The 17,732-nt window shown below is 45.5% G+C and overlaps 1 protein-coding gene across 1 annotated transcript in view; it reads right to left on the minus strand.

The window, feature by feature from the left end:
- Positions 1–2,080: 2,080 nt before the first annotated feature.
- Positions 2,081–17,732, minus strand: part of LOC110544647 (rhox homeobox family member 1-like) — a 97,336-nt gene continuing 81,684 nt past the window's right edge. Inside the window, exons 4-6 of the mRNA XM_060374599.1 lie at positions 4,095–4,518; positions 3,461–3,506; positions 2,081–2,271 (exon numbers count right to left, since the gene is read on the minus strand). Of these exons, the coding sequence (XP_060230582.1) occupies positions 2,176–2,271; positions 3,461–3,506; positions 4,095–4,339 (387 nt within the window). The 5' untranslated portion in view covers positions 4,340–4,518 and the 3' untranslated portion in view covers positions 2,081–2,175. The remainder of the gene's footprint in view (positions 2,272–3,460; positions 3,507–4,094; positions 4,519–17,732) is intronic.

The raw sequence follows: 17,732 nt of genomic DNA on the forward strand, positions 1-17,732 counted from the left end.
CATTAACCCTTTGCTGGAACATCACACTTTAGCCTCAGGATCTTTCCTCTGCTGATTCCAGATTTCCCCCAGTGAACCAATGTCTCTTACTCTGATTTTCCAAGTGTGAGAACTACAGGGAGAATATTTTCATTTTCTTAGGAGAGTTCATTTTCTTAGAGAGAGGAGGGAAGCCTTTCTGCTATTCCCTGAAGAAATTTGATAAATATTTCTCCATCCATATAACACTTCTTCAGGAAGGTGCCATGGTCTGCTTCTGGTGGCCTACCTTGGGGATTTGGAGTTACTGAATTCAGAGCCACCACTGGCAGTGGCTCTGACTCTCTTACTGCTGGATTTGCCGTGCACTTAAAGGACTTTCTGCCACCAGGGAGCACTCTGAACATACCTCCTAACATACCATCAGGAAGTCAGTTAGGAGCTGGGGCTCTGTGAGGCATGGAAGCTGCAGTTACAGCAGCAGGGGGTGGGGGTCAGGAAGGAGGAGGAAGTCTCCCTGGTGAAGGGGTGGTCTTCCTAAGTAGAAAGAGTGGAAGGTGGAAGCAGTCAGGAGCTCAGAGTCCCTGCAAACAGTCTGAAGGCACACACACACACACAAAAAAAAAAAAAAACAAAAAAAAAAACAGTGCCTTCCCCTTCCCCACCCCTACAAGACTAAGAAGAGTTCTCAGGGTATCCCAAATCCCCATGGGGCAGGAGAGAAGTGTGGCGCTCAATGAGGCATGCACAAGCTGAGGGCAGGAGCTCTACTTGGATTTCATTCCTCTAGAGGAGGAGCAAAGATAAACCAGGGGATCCAAGGCTGCTGGGGCCTGCCAGCTTTTGCCATGTTCATAACGTCTCCTGGCCAGCTCAGAGGAGATTTTGCTTTCAGTATGGGGAGTCAATACAGAGCCCCACAACTAGACAATGTGCATCAAATAAAACACAGTGGAGGACTCAGGTCTGAATGGGACATTTCTCTCATACCCCTTGCTCACAAGGCACAGGGAAATTTGAGGAAGATTGGAGGAATATTGGTAGAACCGGGAGATGTGATTAACTGGACTAGACATGACAAGTGCGGTGACATCAGGTTCAGGGACATGAACCTGCCTGTAGTGCAATTCTGAGACATGCTACAGTAGGAAGGACCCTCAAATCACTATGCTGGGAGACATCATATGGACACAAAAGCAAGACATCATGTGCCTGCAAGCTGATGAGTCTCCTGGAGCTCTCATATTCACAGGAGAGAAAGTACACTATGGTTTGCAAGGACTGGAGATGGGGATATTGGGACAAGATTGTGTTCTAAGTGTGGGGCTCTAAGAATAGGTTACGTCTCTTTCTCTCACTAAGATGAACTTTGTTTCTTGGGACCAGCATCTTCCCATATGGAAGGAAACGGTGCTTTGAATTCTCTATGCACTGAGTATTCTGGAACACTGCTAAGCACCCATCCTTGCTTATACACTTTGAATAGAAGCAAAGGTCACCAAAAATACTAAATCTTGAGGACTGGGGACTCCACCAGGCAGGTGACAAAATACAGACAGGACACACAGCAGTCAAGTTGTCTGAACAGGTGAGGGTGGGACCATGTGCTCCCTCAGCGGGAATGGAGGAAATGAGAGAGAATCCTCAGGCCTGGATGGAAAGATACTCCTCTCCCTTTCCTGCCAATGTGGCTCCTCGTGCCCTGCAGGTCCACAGAGAGGAAGGGCAGCACACATAACGTTCCCATTCTTCCAGCCCATCAAACCTGGCTTTAGCCTCTGGGACCTACTGCAGTGTGGGTGGGACCAGACATGTCTAGAAACACGCTGTCCTCTCATTGGGAACTTTCCCAACCTGTCTGTCCTAATAAGGAACTGGTTCTCACAGAGGCAGAGCATCTCATAGTGATTCCAGCTTCCCTGCATCACCTCAGGAAACAAGACCTCTTTGCCATTCTGCTTAAATGCCATTTCTGGGATTGACTACTCTCCATCAAATACACATACCCACAGTTTAGCAACACCAAAAGGAATGGAACCAACATATTGAGAATCTACATCTTTATTGCTAAGATAATTGTAGAGAAGAAAAGGTTGTCGTGGCCAGCAAGGGGGCCCTGACATTGGTGGCACGACAGGAAACCATCCTCATCTGGCTCCAGGACACGGATGGCACTCAAGTGCTGCTCCAAAACCTTTAGGAAGCATTGTTCTGGGCACCAGGTGGCATACTGTAGAACGTCACCAATCTATTATTTCTTCTGGAAATGGTTCTCCTGGTCTTAAACCAATCCTACAAACAGGAGAAAGGGATGCTTTAGTACTAGGCATTGAAGAACACATCCTGTAACTCTGTATCCCGGGTTAATTCTATTGGCACTTTGGAATGTATTTGGAACCCACCCAAGGGACTGGTGTATGCTAGGCATGTGCTCTAGTACTGAGCTACTAAGAAGCACTTAAATCTTCTGATGGCCTGGAAACTAATTTTTTACTGGTGTAACCCCAAGAAGGGTTGAAAAGGTACCTCAGCATATACTGATTGCTCAGAATATGTTGCTGGAAGCAACAGGTTTCATTCTCACTGAAACAATGAAAACATCCCCCAAGACTCATGCCCCTTAGGACATGTAATGGCACTTGCAGTCCTTCAGCCACAGAACAGACCCAGAACATTGCCTCTTCTCTCCATCATTGATATGATTATTGCATTCCCTTAGGAAAGGATGCAGATCTAGATGGGGGTGTTCCTGGTCCTTGCTGTGGAAAAGTATCAAAGAGAGTTAGAACCATATCAAGGCCACAGGCTGCCCCTCAGGATTCCATCCACGATGCTAGCTTTTTGTGAACACCCAGAGAGCACATTTTATGACACAAAGGACACCTCTTCCTGCTTCAGGCTTCCTGCCTGGCTTCCCAGAATACTGTCCACAGGCCTTTTCCCTTGTGGGCATAAGATCTGGAAAGGCAGGGGTGATTGCAATGGTGGTCAGAGTGCACCTTCACAGCCAGCAAAACACAGGTAATGGTGCCATAGGCTGCTTGAAGTCCCTGACCCCAGTACTGGTCTGAGAACTAAGCTAGGAATCTGCCTTTACAGACCAAAGCAAGGAGAGTCAGAGAAAAGATTCTCTGAGACATTCTCTGTGACAGCGATGAAGGTTGGTAAGAACACAATCACTTTACCTTTTTGAGCCATGTGGGCAGCATGGCCTTCAGAATGTCATCAAGACACACTATGTCTACTGAGGGAGAGGAAAATGACTCCTCTAGCCATCTTAGATTTTTAGTTGGGGCAGTCGGCATTTCCTGGCAAGATGGAGGTCTTGCATCATCTTGAAGCTAGCAGGGCTGTGTACTGGTCTGGCAACTTTGGGAGGCCCCTTCAGGGTTCAGCTGTGCTGCTAAGCTTCCCTGTCTAGACAGTAACATCACCGGATGTCGGGCCCTTGCAAAATACTTTTTTTTTTCATAATACTTACCTGCACATCAGCTTCAGACACACCCATCCATCTTGCAAGATCCTTTCTGAAGGGAAAAATTTCCAACATTTAGGCTTTGTGGGGAAAATAAAGTGTGTTAGGACATGCTCGTTTTGCTTTCAAATGCTGGGGTCCATACTCCTTGCAAGCACATGTGTACATACACAGACACTATTCTCAACATTGACCTTAGGGCTCGCTTTAGCAACAGGCTTCTTTTAGGGACCAAATTTAACGGAACACCCCAAAACACAGATGTACTTAAAAGGTGAAAATCAGTTAAGAGAGTACCCGTGATGAAAACCATTAGCAAAGTTTTAATACAAGGTGGAATATCTCCTGCATTTCCCGGCCACAACTCGGGCTTCTCACCCATTCCTCCAGAAACGTATTTATAAGAACAAGCATTATCTAAATTTCCCAAACTTGTGTCACTAAAACAGGGCAACAAAAACATTATTTCCCAATGTTCATAGCCCTTATCTCCCTACCTCAGAACCTAATTGCAGGCGGTGGGTTGGAGCCGGGTGGCTTTGTTTCTGGAGTAAATCAGAGAGCCGGGAAGAGCCAAAGAACACCCCAGACCAGGCTGCACTGCCTGTGACGCAGGCGCCAAGCAGGGCACCCTGCTTACCTTGCTCGCAAGCTTGGGTAGCGCGTCTCATGGAAAAGGCGCTCAAGCTCCTGCAGTTGAGACAGTGTAAACCTGGGCCGGCGCCTGGGAGGCTGCTTGTCTTCATCCAGTAGATTCCAGTTGTCCTCAGACATAGCAGCCTCTTGCTGAGGCTGTGGCTGATCACTGCTGCTAGGGATTTCTTTCTGGTGGATCTTTTCATCCACGGAGCCAGAAGCACCAATGCCAGCATGTTCTCCTTCCATTTCTTCTTTATTTTCAGCCTCCTTTACTACTCCCGTGTCTTCCAGAGTAGGACTTAACTGAGCGAGGTCTTCTTGAGCAACTTTGCCCTGAGCAAATTCCCCCTGAGAAAGCTTGACCTGTACAAGCCCTTGCTTGCCTCCTTCCTCTCCAGTCTCCGAGAAGACCACTGCATTCCCACCTGAAAGAGAGAAAAGCAGAAAGATAAAGATCTGAGAATCGTAGCCCAGGGATCTTTGGAAAGCCTGGAGAGTGGACACAGGTAGAGCTGGGTAACCGACACTCAAGTCCACTGGTCTTGCCACCACATTTGCTTCCCGGACAACTCCAAGGTCCGGAGAGAAGTTTACTGACCAATCTGTTGTTCCTGGTCTTCATCAACTCCCTGACCCAGCAGCCTTCTGAAACTGAGGCAGCAGCCTTGACGAGCGTCCATCCCGGGAGTCTTTCCTTCAGACCTACTCCGTACTCCGCGAGCTTCAAACTCTGTGTGCTCACAGTTCCAGCACCGGAAGTACAGCTCTGATTCCCGACCCGACCCGGAAGGGTTCTCTCCTGAAACCTTAGCCAAATTACAATGTTTCCAATCTGCAGTGCCTGTGAGTTTGTTCTCTGAGATGCAAAATCAGGCATAGTTTAGGACTGCAAAGACCAGAAAGTGCTTTAAAAAGGAATGCAGCAAATGGGTGAGCGGCTCCAAGTTGCTGCTTAGCGGACACCTCTAGCATTGGGCAAGGTTACAATGTTTCCAATCTGCAGTGCCTGTGAGTTTGTTCTCTGAGATGCAAAATCAGGCATAGTTTAAGATTGCAAAGACCAGAGAGTGCTTTAAAAAGGACTGTAGTAAATGTGTGAGCGGCTCCAAGTTGCTCTTTAGCAGACACCTCTAGCCTTGGGTAAGGCTGAACTGTTCAAATTCTGTCACAGGGAGCAACATAAAGACCTTCTGCAGCTCATCAGGCCCTTGAACCCCATTGACTAATTGAACTATGCAAATGCCCATCAAACAAAATGGCAAAACACATGCTTTAAGAAGGCAGTACAACTTAGACTCCATCATTGATGCTCCACATAGTGATTTGCCCTGATGTACACTGTGCCCTTACCTCACCTGTGCTGCTTGAAAAGTCCAGTGTGATGGCACATATGTGGGAAGGCCGGGGCAAGATCGTCCTGACAGGCTGTGTTCACAAGGGGCCTGAAGGACAGTAGGGTGTTGGTTTATAGGTGGTTTTGCATGAGTGATTACATGTGAATGTGTCTATGTATAAGTCTGCGTGTGGACATAAACATATGCTGAAAATCATCCCTCAGGAAAAAGCTGTGTGTAGAGTAGGTCCCTCGTGTAATAACTATGATGGGCAGAGACAGCCAGGAAAGTTATTGTGGAAGTTCCAAACCTTAAAGCATAGTCCTTAACCTAAAGCAGTGGTTCTCAACCTGTGGGTCACCACCAATTAGAAGGCCCAATGTCTCCTTTCACAGTGACGACCTAAGACCATCTGAAAACCCAAAATTTATATTACAATTCATAGCAAAATTACAGTTATGTAGTAGCAATGAAAATAAATTACTATCTGGGGATCACGACAACATGAGAAACTGTACTAATGGGTCAAATGGGTCATAGCATTCGGAATGTTGACAACCACTGGCCTAAAGCTTTGAGCACGTAACCAACAAGGAGGAGCCCCAAGATTTCATCAATGCATTTTAGTCCCAAAGAGTCAGTCATAGACAATAACTTAAAAGAAAATCACACAAGGCAGTAAACTGCGCTCACATATGTCTGCTGTTCCATGGCAAAAGGTGAGCGTGGGTGCAGGTTTCCTGTAGCTGCAAGGATATGTAGGATTGAGCAGCTGGCAGCAGGCTAGCAGCAGACAGCCTAGGGAGTCAGCAGAGTACAGTAAGTCCCCTGGGTCCTAGATAGGAACAACACAGCTAAGAGATTCAAGTGTAAAGGCAGAGATAAGTTCTGGTCTCCAGCCTGACATAGATAACAGCTTGGAGCATAGCAGGACATGGTGTTTTCCTTTAAAATATAGTCCCATCGCCTCAATGGCTCATCTGGGTTATATAGCAAGGCATCCATCTTTTAGTGTGCAGAGTCCATCATCACAGACCAAATCCCTCTCCATCACTCCTTTGCTAAGCGCAGGGAGGAAATTGCCAGTAGTAAAAGAAGATGCCCAGTGTCCTGTGAGCGTTGCAGAAAGGGAAGGCAATGAGAAGACTTGAGGGCACCCTGAATATGTGATCAATTAAGTGCTTTATACTGAATATGTGACCGCTTACCTGCTTCCCCTAAACCCTGCGAGTCAGCATCCTGGGAAATTTATCTCAGAATCCAGGGTTGGTACTGATGCACGATCTATGTCTCTGTTGGTAGTGAGGGGAAAGCACCCATGTTCAAATTTGCAAGTTGCTCACATATGCTGTAGAGATGCTGGGGCTAAAAGAAGGGTTAGGGTTGAAAGAGTCAAACCAGAATCACTAGGATGAGAAACAAAGAGTTTGTGCAGACTGAGCATGAGACAGCCAAACTGACAATGAGAGAAGGACAGGGCTTGCCGCTGGTGCCATCCAGCCTGGCAGCCCACCAGGTCCTTAGGGAAAGCACATGTGGTAGTATTGTTTTCTAATATAGCTGGGCTTCTACCACAGCTAATTGTGGGAGTAAGTAAAGACAGCTTCTAAGACAGCCTCCCACCCTTGTTTCAGGACAGCCCATCACGACCATCCTGGAGTCCAGGAGAATAGGAAGAACAATTGCAGCTGCTTCTTGGTAGCCATGAGAAGAGAGATGAGTAGTAAAAGACAATTGGGCGGGATGAAATGTCAGAGGTTATAGCACCACACAATAGCTAGCAGAAGTCAAAGTCAGCAAATAACAAAGCTTTAGACAGGGATGAGCAAAGGGGCATAGAGGGGGAGGTTTGGATCAGCCATTACTAACCAGGTGGGCAATAGGCGAACAGGGACAGACCATGTGGACCGTCCATTGTCTCAGCTAAGAGACTGTCTATCCCAGAGAAGTAAGCCATCTCCTAACAACTACCTCAGCCTTTCTCCAGACTCTGCCACATTCCTATTAAAAACAAAATCCACTAGATGACAGAGTTCAATGGCACTTTTACATTTTGGTGTCATCATCTACCTAGTCTGGGTAGTTTCCCTAAATTTTCCTCAGGTTCCCCCTTTCCTGAAGTTGTTCTTGGTGAAGCTTGCATCCAGAATTGTTTATTTCCTGTGTCTTCCACCTTCACAGGTGTGAGACACCAAGTTTGGGGCCAGTGCCCAAGGTTGATCTTTGATGATTGTGGATGTCATTGGGTCACCCTAGGTCCTTGGGTCAAGCACATCTAGGCACAGAAAGTCACTTCCCCTACAAACACTATCAGAATGAGCCTGTGACAGGATGCAAGCAGTCTTGAAAGTTGATAGGCTGGGGTCAGATGGTAGAGGAGGAGGTCTCAACCTCTCTGAGGACTAGAGAAAATGGAATGGGGGGAACATGGAGGGAGGGTGGGATGGGAGGAGACAAGGGAGAGGTCTACAATTCAGATCCAAAATGAATAAATTATAAAATAATTTAAAAAAGAATAGTTTCAGAAGTATGGAATGCACAAAAAGAAGATGTTTCAAAACATTTTACAAAGTAAGTTAGAGCCAGGAAACACAAGTTAATTGGAAGCCTGTTTTAGTGATGAGCATGAGTTAAAACACAAAACAAAACAAAAAAACAAGAACTGGAGTAACTTCCTAATCAAAACCCAAGACAATGTTAAGCTTAGTATGAAAGCATTAAGAAAATTCAAATCGGCGATTTCAGAAGCAATTCAGCAAAGTCAAGGTGATGATTGATGGAGAATAAGTTCTTTAATGAACTTTATCTGTACTCTGATATAATATCACATACAGAAATAATAACAATAATAATTGAGGAAGTTTTCTAGATTGGGAACTCTTCTAAAACCTCTGGTCAGCATTGTTAGGAACACTTGATACTCTGTGACCTGGCTGTGTCCAGACTGGCTCTCCTCTGAGGCCTTGGTGGTTAATAGGACAGTATACACTGACCCCTGCACTTTCCACTTAGTCATAGCTCACTATGTCGTTTTTCTATTCTCTACTCAGCACCCATGGTCTGAGCTTTCAACCCTTCAAGTGATAACCAGGTTTTTGTAGAGTCTTTCTAGCCCCCCAGGACATGAATGTCAGATGCTGCCAGCCTAGCTCATCTGAACTGCAGCTGGAGCTTCTCTCTCTCTCTCTCTCTCTCTCTCTCTCTCTCTCTCTCTCTCTCCTCCCTCTCCTCCTTCTTCTTCCTCTTTCTGTCTCTCTGTCTCTGCCCTCAGTCTCTGCCTGTCACTCTGTCTATGGCTCTCTCGAGCATGCCTGCCAGTGTACGTGCATGTGGTAGGGGGTAGGGGGGTGTGCTGGTGTCTTGTGGATGGATAATGAATAGTGAGCTTCTTTCAGAACCAGGAAATGAGCAACAGGTCGGGGACCCTCTCTTTCTATCAGCCACATCACTTTGGAGTGTTTCTGCTTAACCTCTCTGGCATGTAAGGTCAGTGTACAGGCTCCAGCCACAGGCCCCGGAGCGTTCTTACTTAACCCCTCTGGCATGCTGTATTCAGGCCACAGGTCCTGTCCTTGGTCACAGGTCTCCTCCTACATGGGCTTCCTGCTACGTTTGTGAGAGACACATGGTTGAAAGAGACACGGGTTGATTTATAGGGAGATGAGGACTGGGAGCTGGGTGGGTAGACATCTAGGAGGATAATACAGTAAAGGAGGAGAGGATGGAGTGACTGAAGTGAGTACAGGGAAGGGTAACTCTGGTGGATATGGAGAGGGTCTGGAGACAAGCTGCGGCAATTTTCCAGCTAAAATGAGTCAGGGCTGGGACATAGGTGTACAAATTATGAGCCCCAAGGAGGTGTTTGGAGCTGGAGGCACCCAGGAGGACCCTGGAAAGAGGCTGCTGGATAGTCAGAAGACTATTCAGGGGGATAAAGATGTGATGATGTGAGTGTGGCTGACTGTGTGCATCAGCACAGGAGTCACACAGGCTGCAGGACCACGGGTGGTGATTTCTTACATGTAAGGTGAGCCTAGACAACAAGGGTTCAGTGTACAGAAGGAAACCCAGGCCCTTGTAGAAATGCTAGGATATTAAATCTGCCTCTGTGGGCCTCAGAGACCAGTAACAATGGCCCCTTATGATAAATAGTTCCTGGCATGTGGACTGTTGACCACATCAGCTCCCCTGATGCTCTGAGTTCTAGAAGCCTGTTTTTCCTTGGACTGTCATTCCAAGCTCTATGATCGTCCCCTGGTTGGGTAGGAAGGGCGTTCGACTTCATTGATGACCGTCAAGGATATTTACTAGCAAAAATTGCTTGTGGTAGCTCAGCATGCATTGATTTGGCAGGGATAGTCACTGCAGAATTATATCTAACCAGAAATCTGGGAAAGACATTGATATCCAGCATCAGGGGATTTATCCATAGGCAAAGATCTGACCTGAGGATAGATGGATTGCAGAAACCATCATGCTCTCACAAGTGTAGTCAGGGTGATTTTTCCAAACTCCAAACCTAACTTTTCCACTCTCCTGCTCAGACACTGCCCAGTCGCCCACTGCCCTTGCCAGAGCCCAGCCCAGCCTTTCCCTGACCTCTGTTTCCACTTGAAGTTGTCAATAGACATCATTCCTTGGCCTACCTTTACTCTTTCTGGTTTTCTTCCTGGCGTGGCCTACTTTTTAACTCAGCGCTGAAGCCCTATTCCTTCCTATCTCTCCCGTGATTCAATACTGCTACTAGCACATCCTATTTCTGAGTTGGGGGTCCCTGAGGACCTCTGGGGATTATTGGTCTGTCTAGTTCTGGGTGTGATTCTATGAGCAAAGGGGTTATGCTGCAAGCAAGGAAGCATTCAAGCAGGTAGACTTGCCCCCAGGTAAGCAAGAACACACAGCCCACCAGTGTACCTGGGCCAACTCCAAGCCTACTGAGGCTAAGAGAGTGGGCATTTTGCTTCCTACCACATAGCAGCAATGTGCCAACATTTTGCTAAGTGAGTGAATTCCAGGAGTTGGAGGAGTGTTGCTGGCAGGATGAAGGTATAGGTGCCCACAGGAACCCTAGCACCAATTTCTCACCAATTTCCAGGAGTTCCAAATGCTAAGGAATCTGGTCTCCCATCCCACAGCTTGCACAGCTGGCAGGAACCTCTGGATTCCTTAGGCCTACAGGCTGCTTAACTCCCTTCCTAGCCCCATTTAACTGCCATGGAGCAGCAGTGTCCTCCACAAGTCCCTGCTGACACCACCCCAACAGTACTCACTAGGAACAAGATGCTTCACACTTTGGGAGACCAAGTCCACAAGCTCCCCACCATTTTCCCTGAGATGGTCCATTCTTATCTTGGTTTCATGGCTTGCCTTCCCTCCAGGGATAAAGCAGACTGTCAGTGAAGGGAAAGGAAAACACGAGGAACATTTATTTGTCAAGCAGAACACTTTAAAAGACAGAGTGGACATTTGAATGGGGAAGTAGAAAGAGGACACCAACTGGTTGAGAGGTGTTGGTAGTGTTTCAGCAGTAAGTTCTCATCAGGCTTCCGGGTGCCTAGTCAAGACACCATCAACAAGTGTCACAGCAGCAAGCTGTCAGAGGGGTTCAGCTTGCCGTCTGAGAGCAGTCCTTTTTGGAGCAAGTCTGTAGAGATCAAACTGCGGACTACTAGAAGTGATAGATCTCCCGTTTCTGGCATGTCTCAAAGGCTGGAGGAATTGTTCTGCTTGTGGCAGAAGCAACAAGTCTCAGAGGCTGTGGCAGAAACAGTGGATCTCAAAGGAAAGCAGAATCTCACAGAGTAACCGTGGAAACTGGAAGAACTCCCTTTGTCTGAGTATGGTCTTCAGTGGGTCTGTCTCTAGCAGGCCTCAGGGACATCTTCGTTCTCTGATGACCATCTAGGTGCCAAGACCCAAGACAGAGCCAAGGGCTGCTTGTGAATTGGATTCTGTTTGAGAGTTGGATTCTAAAAGATGCTCCATACTCGTAGGAGGCCTAGGTCAAGCCCAGGTACAGAGTTTCAGGAGAGCCAGAGCTACATAGCAAGACCCTTTCTCAACAAACAAACAAAAAAATCCCACCACCAACAACAAAAGGATCTGATTCAGCCAGTTAGTGTCAGGAGAATTTCTGTGAGTTCAAGACCAGCCTGGTTGGTTCGTTTTGGTTGTTTCTGATTGCCTCAGTCTTCCTCTGGGACAGTGCAATTGATTTTGTCTGTGCGCTGTCAAACACAGCCTGCCATTGTTTGCTCCATGGGGCCGTGAAGGTAGAACTGCTTTCACACCCAGTGGTCTCCTGCTTCAGCTGCTTTTCCAACCTCAGCTGCTGCTGCAAAACCCTGATTGCTCCATTGGGGGTCCTCCTGCTACTGTCATCAGGATCAGCACTGGGGATGTCTCTTTAATTTCTATCTACCCCATCCAGCTGAGTTAAGCCACCTACCTGGGCCTGCTCTCTGCTGCAGCCTTTCAAGGTTCTATGCATGTTTTCAAGTCATCATTGAAGCAGGGCTTCAGGTACCTGATTACATGTTGAAGGTCATTGCTGCATCTCCACTTCAAGGAAAGCCAAATTTTGTCCTCAATCTGCTCAGGTACCTTTCCCTCATCCGTAGGACCTCAGGCCAGTTTTGTGACTTTTTCTGAGGAGATATGAACAAACTACTACTGTCAACAGACTCACCTATGGAAAACCAAGTATGTGATTACACCCAGTGAACCAGTCCATGTATAGGGGTTTTCAAGCAGGAGCATATGTGAGAGGTTAAAAGAGATGGGTCACATCAATTCCACTTATCAAAGCTGAATTGAAACAAGGTAAATAAGTTAAATAGTCCTATATCCCTTAAGGAAATAGAAGCTGTCATCAAAAGTCACCCCCGCAAAAAGAAAAGCCCAGGGACTGGTGGTTTCAGCACAGACCTTCAAAGAAGAGCTAACACCAATACTCTTCAAACTGTTCCACAAAATAGAAACAGAAGGAACATTACCAAACTCATTCTATGAAGCCACAGTCACCTTGATACCAATACCTCAGAAAGATTCAACCAAGAAAGAGAATTTCAAGACAATCTCCCTTATGAATATTGATGCAAAAATACTCAACAAGGTACTCGCAAATGGAATCCAAGAACACATCAAAGATATCACTAACCATAACCAAGTAGGCTTCATCCCAGGTATGCAGAGGTGGTTCAATATATGGAAATTTATCAATGTGATCCACCGTATGAACAAACTAAAAGAAAAAAAGCACATGATCATCTCTTTAGATGCTGAAAAATTATTTGTTAAAATCCAACACTGGTTTATGTTTAAAGTCCTGGAGAGATCAGGGATACAAAACACTTACCTGAACATAGTAAAGGCAATATACAGTAAGCTTATATCCAATATTAAACTAAATTGAGAGAAAATTAAATGAATCCCACTGAAATCAGGGACAAGGCAAGGCTGCTCACTCTCCCTGTATCTCTTCAACATAGTTCTTGAAGTCCTTGCTAGAGCAATAAAACAATTAAAGGAGATCAAGAAAATTCACTTTGAAAAGGAAGAAGTCAAAGTATCACTATTTGCAGATGATATGATAGTGTACAAGAGTGACCCCAATAATTCTACCAGGGAACTCTTAGAGCTGATAAGCACCTTCAGCCAAGAGACTGGATACAAAATTAACTAAAAAAATCAGTAGCCCTCCTGTACAAAAGAGACAAATGGGCTGAGAAAGATATTAGGTGAAAAAAAAAAAAAAAAGACTTCACAATAGCCACAACAGACATAAAATACTTTCGTGTAACTCTAACGAAGCAAGTCAAAGACTTGTTTGAAAAAACCTTCCAGTCTCTGAAGAAAGAATTAGAAGAAGATATCAGAAGATGGAAAGATCTCCTATGCTCATGGCTTGGAAGGATTAACATAGTAAAAATGGCCATCCTGCCAAAAGCAATCTACAGATTAAATGCAATTGCCATCAAATTACCAAAATGATTCTTTACAGACCATGAAAGAAAAATTCTTAACTTCATATGAAATACCAAGAATCCCAGAATTGCTAAAACCATACTCTACAATAAAAGATCTTCTGAATGTATTTCCATCCTTGATCTCAAGCTGTACTATAGAGCAACAGTAAGAAAAACCGCATGGTCCTGGCATAGAAACAGAACGGTGGATCAATGAAATCATATAAAGGACCCAGAGGTAAACCGACAAACCTATGGAAACCTGATTTTTGACAAAGAAGTCAAAACCATACAATGGAAAAAAGATAGAATCTTCAACAAATGGTGTTGGTCTAATTGGATATCTACATGTAGAAAAATGCAAATAGATCCATACTTATCACCCTGCTCAAAACTAAAGTCCAAGTGGATCAAAGACCTTAACATAAAACCAGATACACTAAACCAGTTAGAAGAAAAAATGTGGAAGAGCAGCAAACTCAATGGCACACAGGAGACAACTTCCTGAACAGAACACCAACAGCACAGGCTTTAAGGGCAACAATCAATAAATGGGACCTCATGAAACTGAAAAGCTTGTGTAAATGAAAAGACACTGTCTTCAGGACAAAACGACAGCTACAGACTGGGAAAGCATCTTCACCAACCCTATATCTGACAGAGGGTAATATCCAGAATATATAAAGAACTCAAGAAGTTAAACAGCAACAAATCAAGTAATCAAAACAAAAATGGGGTACAAAGCTAAACTGTCAATAGAGGAATTTCAAATGACATAGAAACACTTGAAATGCTCAACATCTTTATTCATCAGGGAAATGCAAATCAAAACGACCCTGAGTTGTTTCCTTATACTCATCATTATGGCTAAGATCAAAAACTCTAGTGACAACACATACTGGAAAGGATGTGGACAAAGGGGAACCCTCCTCCATTGCTGGTGTGAATGTAACCTTGTACAAGCACTTTGGAAATCAATCTGACACTTTATCAGACAACTAGGAATAGCGCTTCCTCAAGATCCAGCTATAGCACTCCTAGGCATTTATCTGAAATATGTTCAAGTACACAACAAAGATATATGTTCAAACATGTTTGTAGTAGCTTCATTTGTAATAGCCAGAATCTGGAAACAACCCAGATGTCCCTCAACTGAGGAATTGATACAGAAATTGTGGTGCATTTACACAATGGAATACTACTCAGCAATTAAAAACAAGGAAAACAAGAAATTTGTAGGCAAATGGTGGGAACTAGAAAAGATCATAATGAGTGAGGTACATCAGAAGCAGGAAGACACACATGGTAAATACTTAGAAATGGATATTAGACATATAATATAGGATAATCGTACTAAAATCTGGAACCTTAAGAAGCTAAACAAGAAGGAGGAACCTGGGTAAGGCCCTCAATCGTCAGTGATAAATTCAAATGGGATGAACATCAGAAGAGGGAGAAAACCAGGAACAGGACAGTATCTTACCACAGAGGGCCTCTGAAAGACTATACCCTGTAGGGTACCAAAGCAGATGCTGAGATATATAAACAAACTTTCGGTAGAGTACAAGGAAGCTTATGAATGAAGGGGGAGATAGAAAGACCTGGAGGGGACAGGAACTCCACAAGAAGAGCAACAGAACCAAAGAATATGGGGCCAGGAATCTTTTCTGAGACAGATACAATGACCAAGGACCATGCATGGAGATAACCTAGAACCCCTGCCCAGATGTAGCCCATGGCATCTCAGTCTCCCGGTGGGTATCCTAGTAAGGGAAACAGGGACTGTCTCGACATGAACTCAGTGGCTGGCTCCTTGATCACGTCTCCCTGAGGTTAAGCAGACTTACCAGGCCACAGGGGAAGACAATGCTACCAGTCCTGATGAGGCCTGATAGGCTAGGGTCAGAGGGAAGGGGAGGAGGACCTCCTCTCTCAGTGCACTGGGGGAGGGGCAAGGCAGGAGAAGAAGGACTGAGAGCAAGATAGGGAGAGCACTAGGGAGGAGGCTACAGCTGGGATACAGTGTTTTTCCTTGCGTATTCACTATTTCTATTTGACGTTAACTGTAATAAATATAAACTTTTTTTAAAGAAAAAATGTGGGTCCCCCAAAAGTAGCTGTATCATTGAAAGTCCCACCACAGTATAGGTGATAGCTCATGATAGCTGTGCCTCTGGAGCTCGTTGTCCAATTTTCAGGTACCTTTCTCCCTTTCTCCCCAGAATTTCGTTTACTTATTTTACAACCCTTGAATATGAAGGCTGTGATTCTTTTCAACTTAGTATGTTTCCTTAGCTTCCTGTATGCTTTTTATTGTTGTTTTTTTTTTGTGTTTTTTTTTTTGAGACAGGGTATCTCTGTGTAGCCCCGGCTGCCCTGGAAGTTGCTCTGTACCCCAGGCTGGCCTTGAACTCTGAGAGTCACCAGCCTCTGCCTCCTGAGTGCTGAGTCTTATGAGCCACTTACCCATCTCTCTCCGGGAAGGAATGTTTTGATTCACAGGAAATAAATAGCTTTATAACTCAGGCAATGCAAAGGGGCCAGACTTCAGGCTCTGCAGTGCTCCCTGGCTTCACTGACAACCAAAACAAACTGGAGGACAGCACACACAAAGGTACTGTCCACGATGCTCACCCAGATGAATCTAACTCCCATCCAAGCAGGCTGCATTGCTGGGAAGTCCAGACCCATAGTGGAGCCTCGTGAGAGGTTTGTATGGCTTCTCCCACCAATATGCACAGACGCAGGCTTCTTCTTAGCGGCACTGGAATCTACCATGTGTTGATTTCGTACCCTTGAACCCACCATGGCAGAGAGAGTGCAGAGTGCCATAGAGCACTAGCCAACAGGCACCCACATACTCAACTAGAACATGCTCAGGTTCCCAGGGCACATTTTTGTGCCTTCTTCCCAACAAAGCCTCCTTGGATAGGAGCTGCTTGCTCTTGGTCATCCCACCAGCCCCAGGGAACACTGAGAACCAAGCAGAACCCATTACCTCTCTCGACCTCCCACATGAAGATATCCAGAAAAGCAATGCCATTCCCAATGGCATTGTTTTAAGTCTGGGCTGAAAGTTTTAAGTCTGACCCAAAGAGGAGAGTGGTGTCCCAGGCAGACAGACAGCATGGCATGGTCTGAACTTACATGATATAGTTCAGGTGACTTACCTCTCTTTGAGGCAGGGCAAAGGTCTCTTAAAGCACTACCAAAACAGTATGAAAATGTTTCTCACAAGCACTACTAGTAGCAAGTGTAAGATCTTTAACTTTAGGTACCATTGTAATGCTTGGTTTTCCAGTAAGAATGCAAAGAGGTTGGAAAATGGGACCAAGATCCCTAGTCAGCAGCAGCTTCAGGATTCTCCCATACTGTGTAGACAGCCTTGAACAAATGGACTGTCAGAAAGCCAGGCAGTCTCTTCTTTGCCACGCAGTCTTCCATGCTCAGAGGACACTGTGAGAGAATTATGGAAAGATCATAGCTGATTGTCCTGGCTCCTGAAAGTGCAGCTTCCTCCAGAAGTTCTTCGAACAGATTGAGTTAGACTCTTCCACCCTGTTACCCACAACAAACTCTAGAAGACGTTAAAACTTTTCCCACCTAAACAAGATGGTGGAGAACTTACCCTAGAGGCCTTGGTAGAGGTGTGGTCCTGCTAAAGGAGAAGGGCTAAGATTGATTCAAGCATAGTCCACTGTGGCTACAATAGGGGCTAAGAGTCAGCACTGTGACTGAGCCAAATATTTCTTCTCAGGTGACATAAGCAGGCCGCTTAGGCTGTTAGTGAGTTTACAAGAAATTATTTTCTTGTTCTCTCTCTCCTGTAATGTTGCAGCATTAAACACAGTAACAACCGTTTTTTGTTGCGTATTCACTATTTCCATTTGGCTAAAGCAAAAGGACCTGTTCAGCTTACCAGCCAGTAACTTAGGAAAGCAGCCCTCAAGGACTCGTGCCATGGCCATCTGGTCCTACAGCCCAGCAGGACAAAGGCAAAATCCCTGTTGATCTCTTTTCAGTTTGTTTGTCCAGGCATGCGGCAGGGCTGATGGAGAAAGACCAGCTCTATTCTAAGCACCAATGCCTGTGTGGGAAGTGATGCCAATTACTATCATTTCCACCTAAGAGATGCGGAAAGTGAGGCATGGGAGCTATCTGAGGCTAGAGAGGACAGCACTCTCATGAGCGTACCTGCCTTTGGAAGATGCCATGAGACCTTCTGTGACTCCTTATGTAGACTCCACCTGGCCCATACAGTTAGATTCTTGAGAGATTTTTGACCCCACCTTCTTGCCTCAGAAGGTGACCCTGCTTCCTCCTAGATGCCCTAGTCTC

This window comes from Meriones unguiculatus, chromosome X, assembly GCF_030254825.1.
Source record: "Meriones unguiculatus strain TT.TT164.6M chromosome X, Bangor_MerUng_6.1, whole genome shotgun sequence".
In the NCBI taxonomy this organism is placed as follows: Eukaryota; Metazoa; Chordata; class Mammalia; order Rodentia; family Muridae; genus Meriones; species Meriones unguiculatus.